Source organism: Pelmatolapia mariae, linkage group LG22, assembly GCF_036321145.2.
Source record: "Pelmatolapia mariae isolate MD_Pm_ZW linkage group LG22, Pm_UMD_F_2, whole genome shotgun sequence".
Lineage (NCBI taxonomy): Eukaryota > Metazoa > Chordata > Actinopteri > Cichliformes > Cichlidae > Pelmatolapia > Pelmatolapia mariae.
In genome coordinates this window covers 30,975,707-30,997,343 of record NC_086245.2, presented here as the reverse complement: position 1 = coordinate 30,997,343, position 21,637 = coordinate 30,975,707, and the positions used below count along the sequence as shown (strand labels likewise).

The 21,637-nt window shown below is 39.2% G+C and overlaps 1 protein-coding gene across 3 annotated transcripts in view; it reads left to right on the top strand.

Moving 5' to 3' along the window:
- Positions 1–21,384, top strand: part of ptprua (protein tyrosine phosphatase receptor type Ua) — a 245,385-nt gene extending 224,001 nt beyond the window's left edge. For all 3 annotated transcript variants that reach the window (XM_065471328.1, XM_065471329.1, XM_065471327.1), the window contains 7 exons: positions 2,527–2,662; positions 4,614–4,763; positions 5,976–6,290; positions 10,046–10,171; positions 17,811–17,968; positions 19,180–19,315; positions 20,347–21,384. In XM_065471328.1, coding sequence (XP_065327400.1) covers positions 2,527–2,662; positions 4,614–4,763; positions 5,976–6,290; positions 10,046–10,171; positions 17,811–17,968; positions 19,180–19,315; positions 20,347–20,409 — 1,084 coding nt within the window. In that variant the 3' untranslated portion in view covers positions 20,410–21,384. The remainder of the gene's footprint in view (positions 1–2,526; positions 2,663–4,613; positions 4,764–5,975; positions 6,291–10,045; positions 10,172–17,810; positions 17,969–19,179; positions 19,316–20,346) is intronic.
- Positions 21,385–21,637: the final 253 nt, after the last annotated feature.

The window sequence follows — 21,637 nt, the reverse complement described above, 5'->3', positions numbered from 1 at the left end:
AAACCAGACGCTTTTCTTTCCAAGCTCCTTAGACTACGATGACCTGGATGACTGAGAACCTTCACAGACAACTCTGGTGCATCTTATAATAAGCCATCTGTATAAGTGACATAGCTTCTGTTCGTGCAAATCATTTGGTAACTATGGTAACACCCTGTCAGCTTATTAAGTCCATTAGAGAACTTGACAACAGCAAACCTGTGCCAATACTTCACAGCGAAACCAAGTTTGAAAATGCTTTTATTTCATTTTGTCTCTACCTCTTTGTCATAACATGCGATGACGTGCAGTATAACTGGTCCTACAGCCTTCACTTTAAAGTTGAGCATGACTTGCTCTGCTCCAGTGAAATCTATTTTATTTTAACACCTGGGATCCCTAAAGTGCTTAAGATGCCGGATGAAAGTCAAAAAAATGTCATATGAATCAATTAAATGCCAGTTTGAGTAACAAACAGCTTTACAACAAACAAGTCTGAATGCAAAAATCCAGTGTGTGTGTACACAAGTAGCTGCCGTATGTAATCACTCACAACAGAAAAATGAATGAGAAACACAAATGAAATGAATGAATGTTTTAAAGCCTAATGTTTAGTGTTTTGGCCATCACATCTTAGTTCTTCTTTAACCTCAAGTGACCATATTTGAGTGATAAGTTGGTTTTAAATATCAATTATACAATAAAAATTCACACTATATTTTGCACCTTCAGGAACTCAGAGAAATGTCGATGCAACAGGGTCAGTCACAAAAATCTCTGAGTTTCCACTGCACACAAACTTTCCCTGCACTCTTTTTGTAAAAACAGACAGGACTTCATTTATGCCAAAACCCAGTTTGCACTGGCCCATTAGTTTGTCTCCTCAAATTAGTTGAGGCTGCAACAGCTTCCTGTTTTGCCACCCACTTGATTTCAAAGCAGCCACACCTTTAATCATGGACTGAGTTTAAAAAATGTTGAAGACCAAAACCATCAGAATAGAATTCTCTTAGTTGTTTACCATTATTAATGGCCCCAAAGGTTGCTATATTTCTATTGTAAACAGATAGTTGGGTAACCTGTGTCTCAGTTCATTATAGTACATTTTTACTTTTTAGTTATTGTTCACAATTACTTTTTACAAAATAATAATCCAACACAGCTAGAGAATGGATTTATGACAAGTTGTATTATTTGTTCAGTCCTGAGGAAAACATACAGCCATACAGACAGACAAGTAAGTCACTGATGGAAAATTCCACTATCAGGAACTGCATGTCTGAAACTTATGTCTATTGTTTTGTTAGTGTCAAGTTAATGAATGGACCTTACGTAGCACTTTTCTACTCTACCTGAGGAGTCAAAGTGCTTCACACAACTTGCCTGATTCACTCATTCACACCCATTCATACAAGCACTTTGAGTGATTTTCTATATATATATACCCATATGGATACATCGGAGAACCAAATTGGGATTAGTATCTTTCCCAAGAATATTTGGCATGCAGACTGGGAGCAGCAATGTATCAAACCACCAACCTTCCTTTTAGTAGATGAACTGCTCTACCTCCTGAGCTACAGCCACCCCAGAAAGTAAATCATGATTTTTGCAATTGTTTTTTGTATTATTGGACTGCCAGTCAGGTACTTTTCTGAGAGAACAAAGCAAGAAATGGGAATGCCATTTGTATGTGTGTGTGTGTGTGTGTGTGTGTGTGTGTGTGTGTGTGTGTGTGTGTGTGAGAGAGAGAGTTTGTGATTAGTTCAATCATATGAAAAAACAGCTAGTTTTATTTTTATGCTGTCTGCCTTTTATAACCTGATCGTACTGTGTATTATATGGCACCAAGTCACTCCAAAATACTCAACTGTCAAAATAGCAGCACTGTATAGTAGGTCAACTGTGAGAAATATAAGCAGGGGTAAATATCACTGAGTCACTTTGGATTTGTAATAATCACCAACATGCTGAGATCTGTTCTTGGTGTTTGTTTTTATTTTAGCCCAGTCTGCCAGTGTACACCCTCTCTTGGATTTCAGATTCTGATTAAGCTGCGATGCTTTTCCGTTTTATCATAAGTGATACTTTTTTAACAACACTGGCGCACTGCTGAGAGTGTTTTTCCTTTCAGTGGAAGAGCAATGGCTATATGAAGACAAATATTTCTTTGGGTATAAGATATCCCAGCGGTTTAGGATATCCCAGTGCAGGCACAGTTTTAAAGTAGCTAAGCCTTACCTAGAAAGAGCTGAAGCATTCACAGACATCTGAACATTCTTTACAGCAGTGTTAAAGCAAAGCATAGGCCAGAACAGAGTGGCCTATGTTTAAATGTTTCAGCACTCTGCAACTAACTGAAACTTCAAGCTATGATAGAACATAGAAGGTTAGTGTATCCACTGTCTTTATTTGCAGGACAAAAGCTCCATTTGTACACGAGTTAAAGAATCTCATTTATTAATGAAAGGATCCCCATTGAGTTTTTTTTTCTTTTCAGTGGTATATTCAGGCCTTTTAATCCATCTCCCCTCTCCTCTGTGACAGCATGGGGGCAGGCAGGACCGGCTGCTACATCGTTCTAGATGTCATGTTGGATATGGCTGAGTGTGAAGGAGTGGTGGACATCTACAACTGTGTTAAGACCCTCTGCTCACGTCGCATCAACATGATCCAGACTGAAGTGAGTGGGAGAGCGGAAATGTGGTTAGAGATGCCATGCTGATGGCTTTAACAGAAGCTCACAGGTTTAGCCTTAACAGCAGGAAGTTGCTGGTGGCCCATATTTTCCATCTTTTGTATTTTTTCCTTCCACACATTTACATCAGAACTGTATTCTTTCAATAAAGATTCATCTGGACGTGGCGTTTTCAGTGGGATTTGCATAATGATCAGACCTCCCAGCCCATTGTTCCTTCAGTGGGCTGGTTTCAGTCATTGTGCAAATGTACTGTTTATGAGGTTGGGGAAACCTGCAGTCAGCTGAGACTGAAGAAGTCACTTGGATGAGTCACGAAACATTTCTCCCACTGAAAACGTTACATCCAGATGAACAGAATCAACCTTTTGGGATTAAATTTTCTAATGTTTGGTGGTAGCATGTCATACATTAAGACAGCAAACTGAGTTGAAAAATCCAATTTTATCAGTTAGAAGTCACCTTAAAAGGTGATGATTATGAATACCGCCTATAAGTAGTAAATATTTACCACAATTAGTTCATAAACATAAATCATTTTTGTTTCAACTGTAATATTAGTTATTGATAGAACATTTTAAAGCTGCCTAACTTTACAAATTACAAATTGTTTTTTCATTTCATTTCCTTTTTTTTTTTCAGAGCCCAGCTGCAATAGTGCTGATTGAGGCCAAACTGACAAAAAAAGTAGCATGGATAAAGGCGATGGGTCATGGGTCTTAATCTTTGAATTCAGGTGTTTTCAGTCATTGCAACAGCTCAAATTAAGTGATTAACCATGCTGTCTGACTTTTATAAAAATATGGGGAAGAATTAGTTTTTTAAAGAAGAAAGAAAAAATGTAAATGATTGTTAATATGAAGAAGTAAAGCAAGTAAAAAGCCACCTTCAAGGCATTGCTGTATATATATTATAGCTCTGATTTATTTCTATAAAATACTGTCCATCCAACTTTTGAGACAACGGAGCCAAATGTAGGGAAATAGTGTATACACATATACACCCATCTGTTTATACATTTATTTAATTATGTAAATGTACGACGTATTGTCTTTAACTAATTATATTATCTGTAACTGTTTCATGCAAAAACGATTCTACACTGAATATATATTTAAAAATGTAATTATTTTGAATTAGCAAAGAAGCAGCTACATTAGTGTAAAAGACCAGTGTCAGACTTCTTTTATTAAAGACAAATATCATTAATTCATTTCCTAAAATCCTTGCTTTAATTGTATAAATAAACTCACAACTCACAGTTCTTTTATTCAAAGTGTGCTTAGAGTGAACTCACAATCTTCAAATAAATAAGCGGGAGAAAGACATTAATTACCGCAATAAATAAAACTATTAAAAGTTGGAACGTCATTCTCTTCTTAATAAGTCGGGAATAGGAGACGGCACAGTAAATACACAAACAATAGTATTTATTTCCCTTTAATTTCATCTCTTCTCTTAGCTGCAGCTTGTCTACCAGTTAAATATGAGTACAATTATAGAGCATATTAAAAATGATAAATAAGTTGGAAGAGGGACAGTTTTATGTCTGTAATTCTGAATGTATCCTCAGCTCTTTGATCTGTTGTTTTGTTGAACATCAAAACAGATTTCCTAGTTTCCTCGTTAATTGCACAGCTCGTGACTTTTTTAAATGGTTTGTGTGGGCAGTGTTTAGCTCCTCTGATGTGTGTTTGCTGGACTTTTTTACCCCATTTTATGGACACTTTTTTCTGCTTGGAAACAATACCCGAGTGTCGGCACGGTAATGTGAAGAGTATTGAACGGCTCTGACTGTTAGTCAACAGCATTAATTAAATTCAGCATTGTTTTTGATGAGTGGGCAATTAACAGTGAGGGCGCTCTTTGGTGAGACGGAGGGGTTTTATGTGACTTGGGAAAAGTGGGAATGCGTTACCCTCTGTGTGTGTTTCAGGAACAGTATGTTTTCATCCACGATGCCATTCTGGAGGCTTGTCTGTGTGGAGAGACTGCCATCCCTGTGACTGAGTTTGCTCTCACTTACAAAGAAATGCTAAAGGTCGACTCACAGAGCAACAGTTCGCAGCTGAAGGAGGAGTTTCAGGTAATACTGAGAGACGATGACAGTTTAGGTTGGGGATTGTGATTACTGTCATCGTTTTTCATTTCAAACTGGGGTAGAGTTAAAAATTCACATGTTATGCATGTTGTGAAATCAGCTGAATCACAGCAAAACAGCAGTTTTTACTTTTTTGTTGTCTATATAGGCACATATTTGTTGAATCTCTGTTCTGGATCCTTTTCTCACCTAAATCAGTTCAACAAATGAATATTCAAAAGGCAAAAAAACAAAACAAAACACCCATAAAGATTTAAACCCACTTAGAAGTTGGAAAAAAAGACACTTCTGAACTTGCCTGAGAATCTTCACACTTTAAATTACTTATTAAAAGTTAAAACTATCACAAACTCCAATGGAAGGTGTCTGAACACTCACTACCACATTCCAAAACAGAAAACACTTGATTTTTGTATCAGTCGAACAAACAGCTCGTATGCATCCTCGATCGTCCAGGTGAGGAAATCCCAGAAAGTCAGTTCTGTTCATCCGGACGTCATGTTGATGTGCGAAATCACTCAGTCATCACTAGAAGCTTTACGTTAGAGATTGAAATCCACATTGTGTATTTGTTCTTTATGTAGTATTGTTGCTTTTCTTTATACATGTGTTATTGATCGGTGACCTTTGTGTAGGGGTAGAATAATTAGAATCTCTCGCCTAGAACCCGGCTCCCCGCTCATAACGGCAACTTGTTTCCCAAATGCAATATTATGGTTACAAGTTCTGTTCATTTCATCTAAACCAATGGGGCATCATTCACAATACTATCTGGCAGCTTAGATAATCGTTCCCTTTCAATTTCCAATTCCTTGATAATATGCTTTTCGTAGTGTATTAGATTGCAATAAATGTGTTTTTACCTATTAAACCCTGTGGGGGTTTAAACTGATAATGAATGTGTTTTAAAGTTTTCTAAGATAGGTATGCTTGTCAGGTATTGACAGTGAGGCTGCTTGAGCAGAGAACATTTTCATTGCCTCTGTCAATCCCTCTTTGATCCCATTTCTGTTTCGCTGCGTCTGTCTCCTCTTATCACAATCTTTATTCTTAGTGTTTCATTTTATCTCCCAATCTAGAATGTGGAAACATTCTCAAACACGCGCGCCCATCTTTCTAATTATCTTCTCTGCACACTCCTTTACCTTCTCCTTTACCTTCCCCGGTCCTCCTCCTCCTCCTCCTCCTCCTCCCCAGACTCTGAACTCTGTGACTCCTCACCTGGATGTGGAGGAGTGCAGCATCTCCCTGATGCCCCGAAACCGAGAGAAGAACCGCAGCATGGATGTGCTGCCCCCGGACCGCTCGCTGGCCTTTCTCGTCACCACAGAGGGAGAGAGCAGCAACTACATAAATGCAGCGCTCGCAGACAGCTTCCTCCGGCCTGCTGCCTTTGTGGTGACGCCACACCCACTGCCCGGCACAACCACCGACTTCTGGAGGCTCGTGTATGACTACGGCTGCACCTCTGTGGTGATGCTCAATCAGCTCAACCAGTCCAACTCAGCCTGGGTAAGAGAAAAGGGACCGAGACTGAACCGTTCACACATATTATGGAAGGGGAAGTAATTTTATTATTAGCTTAAGTTCTAATATCTAACTCATCAGCTTGCAACTTATAATTCAGCCATGGGCGATTAAGTCTCACTGTCTGAGAACATCTGCAATACAGCAGGATTTTGATTAATCCATACAGTTGCATACTCTCAAATATACATATTACTCCAATACTGAATTTTCTTTTTGCCTGAATACAAAAAAAACCCATTTTATGTCCAAAAACAGAGGTGTTTGGTTTTATTTTGTATCTATATAATTTATCTTATGTTTTCTGTTATTCAGCACAGTCAGGTTTAACTGCTGCCACCAGTGCAGCTTTTCCCCTGTGAAATGTATTTATTATCTAAAGAAGATGCAGGGTCAGAAGAATGCCAGGACCAATTTTCTACCACTTCCAAGCACTGCAAGGCAAGCACTAAGTTGAAGAGCAGAGAAAAAGAACAGAAAAAAGCGACGTAAACTAAAGCGCTGTCAAGCTCCCTTTTAAGTCTGCTTGCAAGGAGCATTTCCTCCAACCTCAGAAATCAAGCAGCAGAGATGAGGAGCACTTTTACTGTTATATATAAGAGAGAAACATTTCTATTTCAGATACTGCAATTCGAGGACCTTAGCGACCTTGTTTTCCAAACGAAATTTTTAAAAGATGCATCAAAATATAAAACATTTACATCATTCACAAAAAAAATCAACGGATGAACTTAATTTGGGTTGTGAAAAGCATTTTTGCTTTGATAAATAATTCTAACAGACACTCTTGTCAAAATTCAAGCATATCAGCGTCCAGCCAGTGCAAACTGTCATTCCCAATTTTAATGGATTGGGCTTTTTAGTGAGACAAGGCTGCCGTAAAAATTTTTTAAACTCTTTCATGTCACTGTAATGTCATCAATTGTATTTAAAGCTGATCACACCATGAATAAAAAGCTACGTGTAGAGCTAAAACATTCTCACAGCAACAACCCGAGGTGTCCTGAAGATTGGAGCAGCACATCCAGTTTCTTTCTGCTGGGAGCTTTTGAAGAGATCGTTTTACCCTACAAAGAAATTAGTGCTTGTGGGGTTTAAAAACTTTTAGGGTGGCCTTTGAAGTAGTATGCCAGAATTTTCTGCTCTGTGCTGTGCCTATATTAGGTTCACCATACGACAACAAGGATAGGCTCCAGCCCCCTGTGACCCTGAATTAGATAAGGGAGTGGATGAATTAATCAAAGTTCCTCAAAAGGTTTCCAGTCTTAACGTCCTAAGACCCAAACCCTTTCATGGCATGCATTTTTATTTTTCTTTGCTATTTGGGCTGATTGGGACCTGATGAATGTAAAAACAAAGAATTGCCTGATTTTTTTCTTTTACCTGATTTTTGTTTCTGAGAAAAATTAGATCCACATATAAGAACATTCATTTTAAATTTTGATAGAACAGTGGCAGAATAATGTCCTTGTAAGTGGATATCAGGCCCTTGTAGAGCAAAATTTAGTATTTTGGTCTAGACAACCCAAAATGTGATGTCCACATATGTGGACGCCAGGTCCTAGGAGGTTAAGAGCAGGTTCCCCCCAATGCAATATAAGACAAGCTGAGGAAAAAACTGTTTGATCTATGACTCAGTAACACCAGAAAAAAATAGGATGTCAACCTTCTTGCATCTAGAAACAATTGGTTGTTACACTAAATTTTTTTGCTGTCGGAGACCAATTGCAAGTAGTTGCAGTGTCCAGATATGGAGGATTTTGCCTGCTTAAACTCTGGGCGACCATTTTTGATTGTAAGGCAACTGCACAGTTTACCTGGTGGGAGGCCATCTGACTCTAAAGAATCCAACTTGACTGACTGAAATTACTCTCAAGCAGGTTTGCAAATAATTATCATCTAGTTTAGAAATGCAGACAGACTGCAGTCATTCTGAGTTCATCTGCACTGATGAGTACAACTCATCTGCAACACGTCTCTTTGCAGCAGCAGACTTGACTCAACTGGTTGCCAGATTTTTGTTTTCCAGTGAAAGCGAGGTTGCCTGCTGCCTGTGTCATTTTGCAGTTAAATCAGTTCCACAGCACCGATATCATGATTTGCGGAGGAAATTCGGAGTGTAGCATCAGGGGAGCATGAATAGCAGGAAGTGCCCCTTTTCAGACCTCTTTCAGGACCTTTTAGTTTTTCCTACTCTTTTGTATTTCCTTCTGAGCGGACCTGAAAAACTGCTGGCCATAGCTCATTCGTTTAATGGCATAATGTGTCACTTTGAAATAAAATGAATAAATAGATAAAAAACAATAAAGTCACCAGTCAAAAGAAAGACAAAATATTCTATCTGAGTAGCATTCAGATAAATACAATAAACAGGAATGCTGCAATCAGCTCTATCAATTCCATTTGGAAATGACATCACAAACTAAAACTCGATGATTGCTTATATCGATATACAAATATAATGATTTTTTTTTACTGTTTAAAAATGAGCACTGCTAAAACTGAAATCACAGAAATTGAGTGTTTGTCATTTGCCATGCTGACACTCCTTATATTGTCAGCTAATAAATAAAAAGAACATGTATCCATAAAACTGGCTCCAGCACTACTTGTAATCACAGCTGTGAAGCCTGTATTTACAAATCTTAGCAAAACAAAGATTACTGCTTACAAGGCTTTCTTTTTAATATAGTGCATGGACACTAACAGCGTCAACATGTCATTCTTGTCCTCTTTTCCTTTAAAAAAAGATATGAATGTGAGTCACACACAGTTTGGAGAGGTCATCTCACGCCTGGCCTATAACTTGTTCTCTGCACAAAGCTTCAATCCTCTGTTCATGCCATCCAATTCATTTACACAGCCCGTCACTGCATTAACACGTTCTTATCGTTTGGGCCCATGTTTGCTCATGCGTGGGTTTGTTCTGCTGTCTCGCTATCGCTCCTCTGTCACCGTGTCATGTCTTGTTCCTGCTCACCATTTCCACTATGCCTGTCAGCTGCAACCTGTCCTTTTTTCTCTGTCACTCTCTTCTTCGTCTTCCTCCTTGTCTCACTACCAGTGGATTAACAGTTTGACCCTCCAACACACACTCACTCAATTTGTCCTCTTAACTTGGAGCTGCCTGTCTCCTGTCTGGATGTATAAATATTTATCGCCCCTCCTGCCCAATGTCACCGGTTAATACCCTTCTGTCAGTGTGAAATGCCGTTATCACTTCCTACTCTAAGGATCTGCTCAACCCCAAAGTCACTGCAGAATACGTCCATATGTCAGCGCTTGCTCCCCTGTGTGTGCCCCCCCCTCCACTCCCACTTGGCCAGGGGATGCGCTTTTGAAGTGGCAGTGATAGGAGACCTTGTCTTTTGTGAGCGTCCAACCTCTCAGCTAACTTCCTGTTTATCTCTCCCGGGCACAGCCAAGGTCTCTTACTCCATTAATTTATAATGTACTAATGGTAATGATTGGGACTCATGAATAATTCAAGCTAGGTGACCGCTGCTTATGTGAAGGATTGTTCCCAGTGACGAGTGGTTTGTTTTTTTGCTCATTTAATTCACAGTTGCCATTTGTAGATAATCATTGTCATTTAGGCTAATTGTCTCTCCTGTCAATACTCAGGTGTCTTGTTACTGGCTTCACCATCACTGGGTGCTGACATAATTATTTGCACTGCCTCAAGCAAGTGTGGGCTAATGACCTGCTCCCTTCTCTTCTTGCCTCCTCTCTTGTCTCAGCCTTGTCTGCAGTACTGGCCTGAACCTGGGCTGCAGCAGTTTGGACCCATGACCGTGGAGCTTCTGTCCAGGACAGCTGATGATGATGTTATAATCCGTCTCTTCCGGGTTCAGAATATAACTCGGGTAGGTGGAACCACCATAACAAAAAAAATCACAGTGATGCCCAGGCCTACTCGGTAATATTTGAATGAGATGGTGAATCAGGAGACAGATTATACTAAGAAAACTAAGTCTAGCTATGAAAAATCAATAATGTGGAAACAGCAAACTGTGTTTGCAACAGTTTTGCAACTCAGCTTGGGGAAAAAAAGAATCTTAACATTTTAGACCAATTTCAGCTTCTTACCTGGGAAACTGCTATAAAGTCAGTATATTAATATTTAGTTTGAGTAACACATTTCTGCTCTTCTAACAATTATAGGAGTTCTGATATTGTTCCTGCTTTACATGAGCAAACATGACACAGTAATGCACAACAATGGGAGCCACATTCCATAAGTTGATGTTAGGACTTGCATTACATGCACTATTCCCACATAGCAGACAGGTCTGGCCCGGATCTGGTGTCAAGCCGGCACTGCTGGCTGACTTCTGGCATGGTAAGTGGTATGTCATCCAGATATGGGCCAGGCCTGGCATAGATGGCACTGTCTATGTGATGGCATGCCACATCTGGCCCGATTGTGCTTTGGTTTATGTGGCCCAGGCTCATAGAAAACAGGCCTGCCCAAGCTGGCACTTCTGACTGACTGGTGTCATGGCAGGGTGTCTGTCAACCAGATGTGGGCCAGGTCTGGCAATGATGGCACTATTTATGTTCCTATTTTCCTATTTTAGTTAGAAGATCCAAATGTCATGTTGCAATACTATACTGCTATGGTAGCCAATGTTTCAAATGCAGGTTTGACAGGTTTGTGAGTGTACACTTTATCCAAAACCTCGTGAAGGTTTACTCATGTTTACCACTGGGTGGCTGTAGCTCAGGAAGTAGAGCAGGTCACCTACTGATTGGAAGGTTAGTTAGTTCGATCCCTGGCTCCTCCAATCTGCATGTCAAGAGTGTGACTGAATGTGAATGTAGTTAGGAAGCGCTCAGTTTAGAGAAAGTGTGTGATTGGGTGAATGTGGCATGTTGTATAGAGCACTGTGAGTAATCCAGGAGAGTAGAAAAGCACTACATTAGAATCAGTCCATTCACTGTCTGAAGGGAGATTTGTCATGTTACTTTTGCACTATTTTGTTCCGGCACATGTTGTTATTATATGTGTGGTAAACATTAGGCTGACATTTGGGGCCAGAGCTGAAACTGTTCTGGGCCAGCACAGGGCCGTCAGTGTGTCTGCAACTGGCCTTGTGCTGGCCCATGTGTGGGCCAACTCTGGCAAACCAGATCTGGACCACCAAAGGGCAGTCATTCTTTGCGGTATGTGGCCCATGTGTAAGCACATTGTGTTGGCCAGATCCGAGCCATAACAATTTTGCTATGTGGGTTGGAGGGACCATGTTGAAGTTTTGAAGAATCTCTAACAACCACCTTTGTGTCGAGAGCCATTACTGATGACAAGAATCCAGTATACCAGTACAGTTTGTTTTGTTCAACATCCAAAGGCTTATATCTGATAGTCAGTGCCAAGCTGTTCTGTAACATCCTGTTCCATCATGACAAAAATCCCACACACAGGGCATGGATATACTCACTTTTTTTAATCCAGGTAAGTTCAGGTTTATTTCTGGGTCAGTATTACAGGGTGGCTCACTTCTTACCAGGTTGCATTACCATGGTAACTTACACTCCACACCAAACCTGCTTTGGAGCAGGTTAATTTTGAGGTAAGAGATCAGTGGATATGAAATCACCGCCTACTGATCAATCAGTTATCCACAAAAAAGTACCACAGTTCCTGGAAGATCCCTCAGACCTCGGCGCGCTCTTGTAAAAGGGTCTAAATGTTTTTAAAAAGCAGCTGCAGCAACTTTTGAAGCAATTTTTATATTCTTTAGTATGTGATCTTAAAAGTGGTCACGTACATTGTAATTGTGGATGCTATATATTAAATTTGTGCATAAGCTAATTCTATAGCTGAGTTATGTTACCTCAGATACCACAGATACCTTGTATGAGAGGTGCAGATAAGAATATGATTCATTTTCAGTAATGCTGTTTCAGTGCTATCAATGAAATGAATGTTGTTTCCCTGAACCAGCTGAAGAAGCTGATGAGCCTCAACTTTCACAAACATTTTTGAAAAACATGGCAGTTTGGAAATGGCCCTGTAAATCTGTAAATCAGTGGAGTCTATGAAGGGTTTTTTTAAGCAGAGGGAAGACACTGGCAGGGTTAAAGTAGTCTGGATTGCAGCCAGATAAAAGGGAATTGTTTATAATAGAGAGAAGTCAAGTGGAGATGACAGGTAAAACCTCTTTAATGAATTTAGGAGGGATAATGTCAGTTGGGCAGGAAGAAGTGTGCATGTGTGTGACTATATCAATGAGATCTGTTGTGAAAATCAGATAAAACCTGAAAAACAGAAGTGGGTAGTGGGTAACTGTTGGGCAGGTTGCACAAAAACAGAACTAAACTGTGACTTGCTACAGTTAATCTTGGTAACAAAAACGTTCAGAATTTCTTTTCATAGATAGAAAATATAAAAATGTGTCATTGTGTTGAACAAGAACCTTGGATTGTGCATATTATTGTTAATCAAACTAGCAAAATGTTCTGGGAAGACAAGACTGACTGTAAAAGTGTCAGAAATTATACATTTGTGATCAGACAATGATTCAGACACTTTCAGGGAGTTTATTGATATGATGAGAGTAAAGACCAGACCCAGTGCATGTCCACCATTATGTCCTTATTAGTCATTTAACTGATGTGCTAAGTTAAATGACTTTGAAATATTGAGAAAATCTCTGGCAGTGCAGTTACAGGGATCATCAATGTGTAAATTAATCACACCTAACAAAATATATTTTTCTTAAATTTAACAGCAACAGATGAAAACAGATTAGAGAATTCATTCAGAAATATTACCAGATTTAAGAGTTTGGTAGATAACAATAAGGCAAAGTGGATATTCACACTGAATTTTGAAAAGCAGTGACTCGGCAAGTGTGAAATGAATCATGAGTAAAATTAAATACAGTTTAAATTATCCTTGTAAACTAATGCTCTTAGTTTACAAGAGCATTAGTTTGCCTGACAGTCTCAGAATCAAGAATTCAAGAATTTGTAGTTGGGTGACTAAAATTCCATAAAACCAGCATAAAACAGGGGTTAGCAGGAGTTTTCCACCGTCATGCTGTAGAAGTCACAAGTGAAGGCTTAGATCAATATTTGTGGTCAAAATACTTGAATCCCCGTCATTTGGGTGAAGATCATTTTGCTTTAAAAGGTTCACGTAGGTTGAGGAATGATGTGAAGTTGTCCACAAAGGGGATGTCATTATTCCTGCAGAAGCCCTTAAGCCAGATGTGAAACTCACACAGACAGCTGAACTTCACAACACTAATAGGGGGGTGTCAGCAAACAGATGATACGCTGCTTTCAAGTGGCCATAGAAGGCCCACAAGTCTTTTTTGAGGGTCTCTGACTAATGATATTTTAAGTCATGAGTTTGGATGTGGACAACTGTTGCAGAGGCTTTGTGGTAGGTTTTCCACAGCTGTAGAGCTTTTAGAGTGATGCCATTCACACAGTCTGGGATAGCTAAGCATAGGGGGAACCCTGGGTTAACATAGTGAGCTGGTCACCAGCTTTGTGTGACCACTTATCCTAATAAACACCAGTGTTACGTTAAGTGAATCCAGATAAAGAAACATACCCTGGGCATGTTGAAATCACGAGTACAGGGTTCACAGCATGTACTCCACTAAGCTTAACTCTCTTTCAGGAACAGAAAATTCAAAGTTCTCCTCATTTGGGGTCACCAAGCTTGGAGCTGTTAGTTAAACCTACTTCTTGGAATAGGGCCCTGAGTAAGGAATATACAACAGATGAGTTGACAAAGTGGAACACAGGACTAGAGTTTATATACACTGGGAGTGACAAACAGAGTGAGAATGAGATGCAGGTGGAGGTAACAGAGAAACACAGGGGGAAAGCTACAGATTAGGGGTGGGTTTTTATAATCGATTTATCGATTAAAATCGATTCTGGCTTGGATAACGTGAAATCGATTCATTAAAATCCTGAATCGATTTTTTAATATAAATTTATTTTGGCCGAAATGCCAGAATCTCAGGTGAAACCTCACAAAATTTCAACAACCACCAAACAGCTAAGACAGTAAATGAGAGCAGGTACACGGATTCTGCACAAAGACGTAAACACACAGCGCGGACCCGCCGACGGATCAGAATCAGTGAGATGTCGCCTTTCTCACCTGACGGCACGGACACGGTTGGGGCTGAAAGCCGACAGCTCGCTGATTCTGATGCGTCGGCGGGTCCGCGCTTTGTGTTCACGCCCTTTTTGCGCTGATTCTAAAGCTGTTCGTTTTATCTCTCTCCAAACAATATTGACCGAACCAGCAGCAAAAGAAGATCCAAACTACGATTCACATAAACATCGTCATGAATTCCCTCTGACTTTTACTGTTTTGCTTCCACCACGATAAAATCACACGTCATGCACAGCTCTCTCTCTCTCTCTCTCTCTCTCTGTACTTCAAGAACAGTTTCCCGTCTAAAAATCTGTTTTCTGCATTATTCGCTTGTTTGTTACGCAGAAGTCTACCGTTGTTTACAGCGCTGTCGGCCGCTGTTTTTTTTTTTTTTTTCGTTTTACATACTTCCGAAAAGAAAATCTAATTTCTGCCATTCAATACTGAACAAATTTAAACTTTTTAAAATTATGCAAAATGCAAAAGGCTTAGCCGTGTCTCTAATAAAACCTCTGTAACTTCAGAGGTAATGTTCATATGTTGATTAATGGTTTTCTTTCGTTTTTGATGTACTGCAGAATATTTTTATAAAATCCCAGGCCAGGAAAACCACCTTCATGTTTTTCTGTGTTTTATCTTCAGCTACTTTGACACAAAGGCATCTGCTGTGAGGCTCACACCTTTGATAAAATCTTGCGTGTGTCAGCTTCCTTTTTATAGATACAAAAATATTTAAATGTACTGATCTGAATTATATTATTTCTGACTGTCAAAATTTCCCAGATTCAAATCGAATTGAATCGAATCAAATCGAATCGAATCGAATTGTGGATCGAATCGATTCGGGACCTTGTGAATCGGAAACGAATCGATTCTAGAAATCAGTGACGATACCCAGCCCTACTACAGATATATACCTGATATTGCAAATCAACAACTGTCCTCCTGTTTTGGTTCTTCTAGAAGTCCACAATGAGGCTTATAGGGAATCAGTCTAAATGCCAGTGGTTTTCTTCAGTCACTACATTATAGAATCAAGACTTATAGATATATTAGGTTAGATTAGGTATATCTATCGATCATTAGAGTAAAAAACCTGCCTATTGCATGTTTAATTAAATCAACATTTAAAAAAATTAATGAATGTTCCTCCATCACTTTAAACAATGAAAATAACAGAGTGGCAGGTGAGGTGCATTTTATTATCTTGAGAAAGACTTAGAATTTCCACTCAGGCAGCCCACCTTTCCTATAAACCCTGTATTTCTACATGCACACAACTGAGTGGCATCAGGCAGGCCTTACATAAATCTCTAAAGGTTTTTGGGTTTGAGATTTCAACTATGTTTCTGTTATTTTGTATGTCATGAAATACCATGACAAGGCAGCAACAGAATGGAGAGATACTGCTGGTTTCTACAATTCCAAACTATTTAACTTCTCCCCAGTGTCCAAACTATTTTCTCTGACTTGACTTAATGAACGGGTTTAATTGCTTTCCCTCAGTTTTCTTTCCTGTACAGAATCAGAAATATTAAGATCCAAGTGTAAACCCTGCATGTCTCTCGGTTCCCTTGATATGTCAGTTTGACAGACTTAATTTCTAAAATTGCTGTTTAAACATCTAATTTTCTTAGCAAATGACATGTTTTTACTTTAACATTGAATACGGACAAAAACACTTGATCAAGCCCTACCTCAGCAGACAACTTTTTTTGCAGCTGTAGTTCCTGGCACCCAATCAATTCATTTATTTTCAAGAGGATAACTGAAGCCTGACACACATGTAATAATTCTGAACGGTGACCTAGGTCCCAGCTTGATTTTGTTCTTCTCAGCGGTCGGAGTAATTTGCCGCATGTGGTCCTGAGACCTATTTAATAAGCAGTTATTGTTTTATTTGAGCAATTATACAATACTGAAAGAGATTTTAACAATCAAATATTACTTTAAAAAAGTTTTTTATTTTTATTTTGACCATATCCAACATTTGAGTATGACTGAAATATTTGTGTTACCAGTAGTGAGTCTCTGTGTTTGCTCATGTGCATGAGTGTTGTCTGAGTAGCTTAGCATGACCTGTAGCAGCAGTTGCACCTCCTATCCTTTGACCTCAGTAGATCCTCAACAATCATCTGTAGGTGCTTTCAGAAGCAGATGTGCCTCTTGTCTTTACCTCACAGTAGTGTTAACCTCCCCTGTTACTTCAGTATCCCACTCGGCCCCTCAATTATCTTAACATCATGTCAGAAACTGTTCCCACATGCGCTCCACAGGATCCGGAGAAGACAGAAACACCAGAGCAAGACACCATTAAACTCAGTCCTAAGAAGGTATTCTGTTGTCCAGTAGATAGCACAGGTCCTACGTGTTACCAAACATTATCTTATTTGTGATGCGCTTCTACCTCACAACAGAGGCATCATTACTTCTTGTATTCCTTAAAATTAAAGGTTCCTTATGGAGTTCTTCTTCACTAAAAACACTATAAAGCAATGTTTTAGTATCCTCTACATTTTATTTAATTTTTTAAAAAAGGTTGTGTACAATTTCAGTTAAACACACCTTGGACCCTGAAATGTTGAAACTGTATTTTTGGACATAGCCTGGGCTTTGGTGAGGTCAAATATTCAAGTAGCCATCAAATACGCTAATAAAATATGCTTTTAAAGCTGCACCAATCAATATTTTTATATTAATGGATCAAGCAACCGTGTGTGATTTTACTAACAGCCTCAGAGATAATTAAAACCAATCTCTAAAGGAGATTGTTCCATCTTTCTCTGTTTTTTAAGAGCCCGAAACTGTTGTGTTTTCATTTCACTTTCTCTGTTCTGATGCACCTGGTTTATAGCTACGTTAGTGAACTATTTATCAGCTAAAATTCCTTTTACCAGGAATTGCTGAAGGTGAAACTATAGCTAAGAGGATAGCTATTAGATCTAAAGTCATCAAGTATCTGTAAACATGACTACGTGAAGATGGATAATGCGTCTCTCCATGTCCCCGAATGTTTTAAATCAGCAACAGTTGTCTAAAAGTATAAAAAACTTTTGCATATTTTATTTAGGTGCTATTTAGGTGCAAATGTAGAAAACTGTAACTTTAAATTCAAAAGATTTGGTTAGTGCTGTTTGGTAGGAATGTATTGAAGATATGAAATCTGATGGCTTCTAAACTATGTTTACATTTTTGTTGATTACTGAGTTTGATGTGTTTTTTAACAACCTCCTAATAGAAAAGTACAGAAGCAGAACAGGTCTGAGTGCTGACAGAATTGCCTCTGGCTGATAAGCACATATGTCTCTAAATGGGTTTGTGGTGTGTGAAGCATGCATGATGAAGCTTTTTCCTTTTTCTGCTTCTCTGCTCTGCAGCTTCAGGAGGGCCAGCTTGTTGTGCGTCACTTCCAGTTCCTGCGCTGGTCTCCATACCGTGATGTGCCCGACTCCAAGAAAGCCTTCCTTAGCCTTTTGGCTCAGGTTCACAACTGGCAGAGGGAGTGTGGGGAAGGACGCACCGTCGTTCATTGCCTGTGAGTCTGCTTACATACACCTGCACCATCCATTCTGTTTCTTTAATTTAGTTATCATTGCTACAATAAGCACTTGGGGTTGTTTGCTTTGTACCAGCACTGGGTAGAAAGATAGTGAAGGTTGCATCACAGCACCACAGTTCCTGGTTAAAACGCCTGCTGTGTGAAGTTTGTATGTTCACCATGCAGGTGCTCTAGCTTCCTCCCATAGTCCAAAGATACACATGTTAGGTTAACTAATTTTAAATTGGCCATGGATGTAGAGTACACAGTGTGCTCTGAATATATGTACAATGACTAGCAAAGTGCTAAATAAAGGCACCATGTGAGTACCTGCTTCAGGACCTGGATCACTTGCAATGTGAAAGACTCATTGTCACAAACAGGGAGTAATTCTTTTTTTCACATAGGGCCAGATAGGTTTGAATATTTTTTTTCCTTTAATGAATGAAGTAATTTAAAAACTTTGTCTAATATTGCATTTGTTTTATTACAAAAAATGCACAAATATTACATGAAATAAATTAGGGGGAGGGTGAACACTTTTTCACAGTGCTGTGCATGTAATTTGCATCATGCAAAAGGAATTTTTACTTCATTTATTTGTCTATGTACTTTTAAAGTATTTATTGGATTCAAGCATTAGCATTATGAGTACAGCAGGTCGAAGTTTTCATGTCTAAAAGGTTCTCAGTCTCTTTCAGACTCTGTTGAAGGCTGAATTTCTGAATGTTTGACCTTAAGTAGTCCGTACTGCGAGTAATGACAGCTTACATTCACATTGTTCACCTTGCGACTTTTTCTTTAAATGGTTACAGAAAGTTCTTTTCTTAACAGTTAAATTTCAGTTTTCCTGAAGAAATATTATCCAATAAATATGGCATCAGCACCGCATAATTACTGTCCCCTATCCTCATGTCAGGGCCTTTGTTCTCTGGAGATCAGGCTATGTGTAAGACATTTAATATCTGATTAAATCCCAGCTCCTGTATTTTAATGAGAACTTTACTCAGATATTCATCTTGCATGACTGCCGGCTGGCCTTTTTCTGGCAGCATGCTTGATCTGCGGTCAGTCAAACTGTGACATTTCACTCTGTAGCTCCCCCTCTGAGAGGCTGTGTGAGCTGCTCTACCACATCTTTATTAGGTCACTCATGTCTTTATGCTTCTATTTTCTGTGTGTGTCTTTGTTCATTCCTTCTGGAGTAGGAATGGCGGCGGTCGAAGCGGTACTTTCTGTGCTTGCACCATGATCCTGGAAATGATTCGACACCACAGCATGGTGGATGTGTTCTTTGCTGCCAAAACGCTGCGCAACTCTAAGCCAAACATGGTGGAGACAATGGTAAGCAACAAGGAGGAGACTTTGGGACTATTCTAGGAAGGTTTAGGTAATAGCTCTGATTTTGTTAACCCTGAGATGAGGGGAAACTCCTGCTTTTCTGTTCTGGAAAGAGTTCACTTAAACTCTCTTTGTTACCGGGGTAACAGACTCTATAAAGAAAACCTGTTGATGGGCATCGGTGGGGGGTTGGGGCTAAAAGCATTTTTAACCAGTGAGGGAAGAAATAATGACATTTCGTATTGGAAAAGAAAGAAAAAAATTAGGTTACTACATTACCATCAGTACATTAGATTTCTACTGCAGAATTATAAAGAAAAAACATAAACGCGTTTGAATTTAAAAATGTCTTTGTGGCACGTTCACTCTGGTAACTAAAACCACAGATCTATAAATAAACTTCGTCTGATCTGTTTCTCCTGATTTGTATCTTCTGTTTCCGTTGCCTACATTTGGTTCCTATTGGATCATAGCTTTCAAATCAAAATTCAACCCTAACCCTAAATGATAACTAAAGACAGTATAAAAATATGTATATTTTATATCAAAATTTTATTCTCTCTTTAATGATGACAGAGTGGACCAAACTGATTAAAATCTCTCCTGTTTTTCATGACGAATATCACGCTCAGCACTGACATATAATATAATCCGCTGGATTATATTGGCCAGTCTGGTCTTTATTTACATGTTACTGTGGTAAATCATAGTGTCATTGATGATGACTTACTTTGTCTACTCATGCACGTGCCTATCTCAAGTTGAATGTAGTCTGAGTTGATTGGAAATGCATACATTCCCAGCTTGTTTCAGCTAATTTGTTTGTAAAATAACTTTTCAAACAGTATGTTTGACTCAAACATACAGAGAAATATGATAAGAATAACACGTTATCGCATTACTGTATGTTTGACATGGCCAAGCACTGTTTATCTCATTCAGTGCAAGAAAATAGTCTAGATGTAACCACTTTAATTGCATAACAATATTTAATAATCATGATATGAAAAAACAAACCTCTGTTTTGTTTCCAGGAACAGTACCGGTTCTGCTATGACCTGGCCCAGGAGTACCTGGACTGTTTGGAAGTCAGATAGCATCTATCCCTTTCATCTCGTCAGTCCTCAAGTAGACGGTCCAGATCCTGGACCCTGCATCTTTGATCTTTGCTCCTGCCTCCTTAGTCCGTGTAAGCAGCTCTGTTTTTCTCGTTTGCAACGCCTGGATGAAACATCGGCCATAAAGGCTGATAGAGAAAGTTCCCAGGAAAATTTGTAATATACTACTGACACCCTTCTTGGCTTTTCCTCTGCGCTCTGATCCAACCCGTACTCTTTTTTTGCCACTCTACATCTCTACTCTACATGCCAAAATGTGGAACACTTCAGGAGTGGAGTTTATTTTATAAAACCACTGTCAACGCAAGCCGGACTACCTGTTGTACAACTCACTGACTGGATACAAAGATCTCTGCTGTATCCTGCCTTACTATGAACGCTGAACACTGATAGGCCAGGCACTGGATGATATTTTGTGTTTGTTTGTAACATTGTAAATGGTGCAATCTGCTGTTGGTGAACATCCCATGTTGTACTATATTATATTTGAATTTATCGTGGGTGGGGCTGATGGTCAAAGGGTTACGTGAGGCTGAGCTGGAAAGAGGTCGGTCACATCCAATGGACATATCTGTACAGTGAAGTTGTGTTGGACCTAATTTCTCTTTATTTATTATTTGTGTATATAGATATTTCTTTTCCTTCCCTCGGGTGTTTCTAGATGTTCTTAACGTCTCTCAGTGTGCCAATCCATTCTCTCTGTGTCTGTAAAAGGGGTAGGGTTCAACATCTGCATGCCCAGTCTTAAGTGTTCCATTGCAGTGTGTGGCCCAAGTCTGCTTTAGGGTGAGTTCTGCAAAAACGGATCCCTCTGCTAGTCCTGAGAGAGCTCCATAAAAGTAACCATGTGTTGCTGTGAGAATACAGTGAAAATCTGTTGCTTTCTAAATTTGTATTTATTCAATGTGTTTTCTTTTCAAAATAGTGTATAAAAGAGGAAAAGAAATAAAATATGCTGTTGCTGCATAGCCACACTTTTTGAAGAGGTTTTTATTAGTGCATTTCACAGACGCAAGCAGAACAACTCGGGCTGAATCTTGGCATCCTCTATGACCTACACTTCCAGAATGAAAAAACTGATTCTCTTGTTAGCATCACGGATATGTTACGGAATGTGTGAGCTCCACCCATCAACTGGACACATCCATGCCCTGCAGTAAGATGAGTTACAAAATCACAAAGAGGAAGGTAAACTGTCGACAGCGTA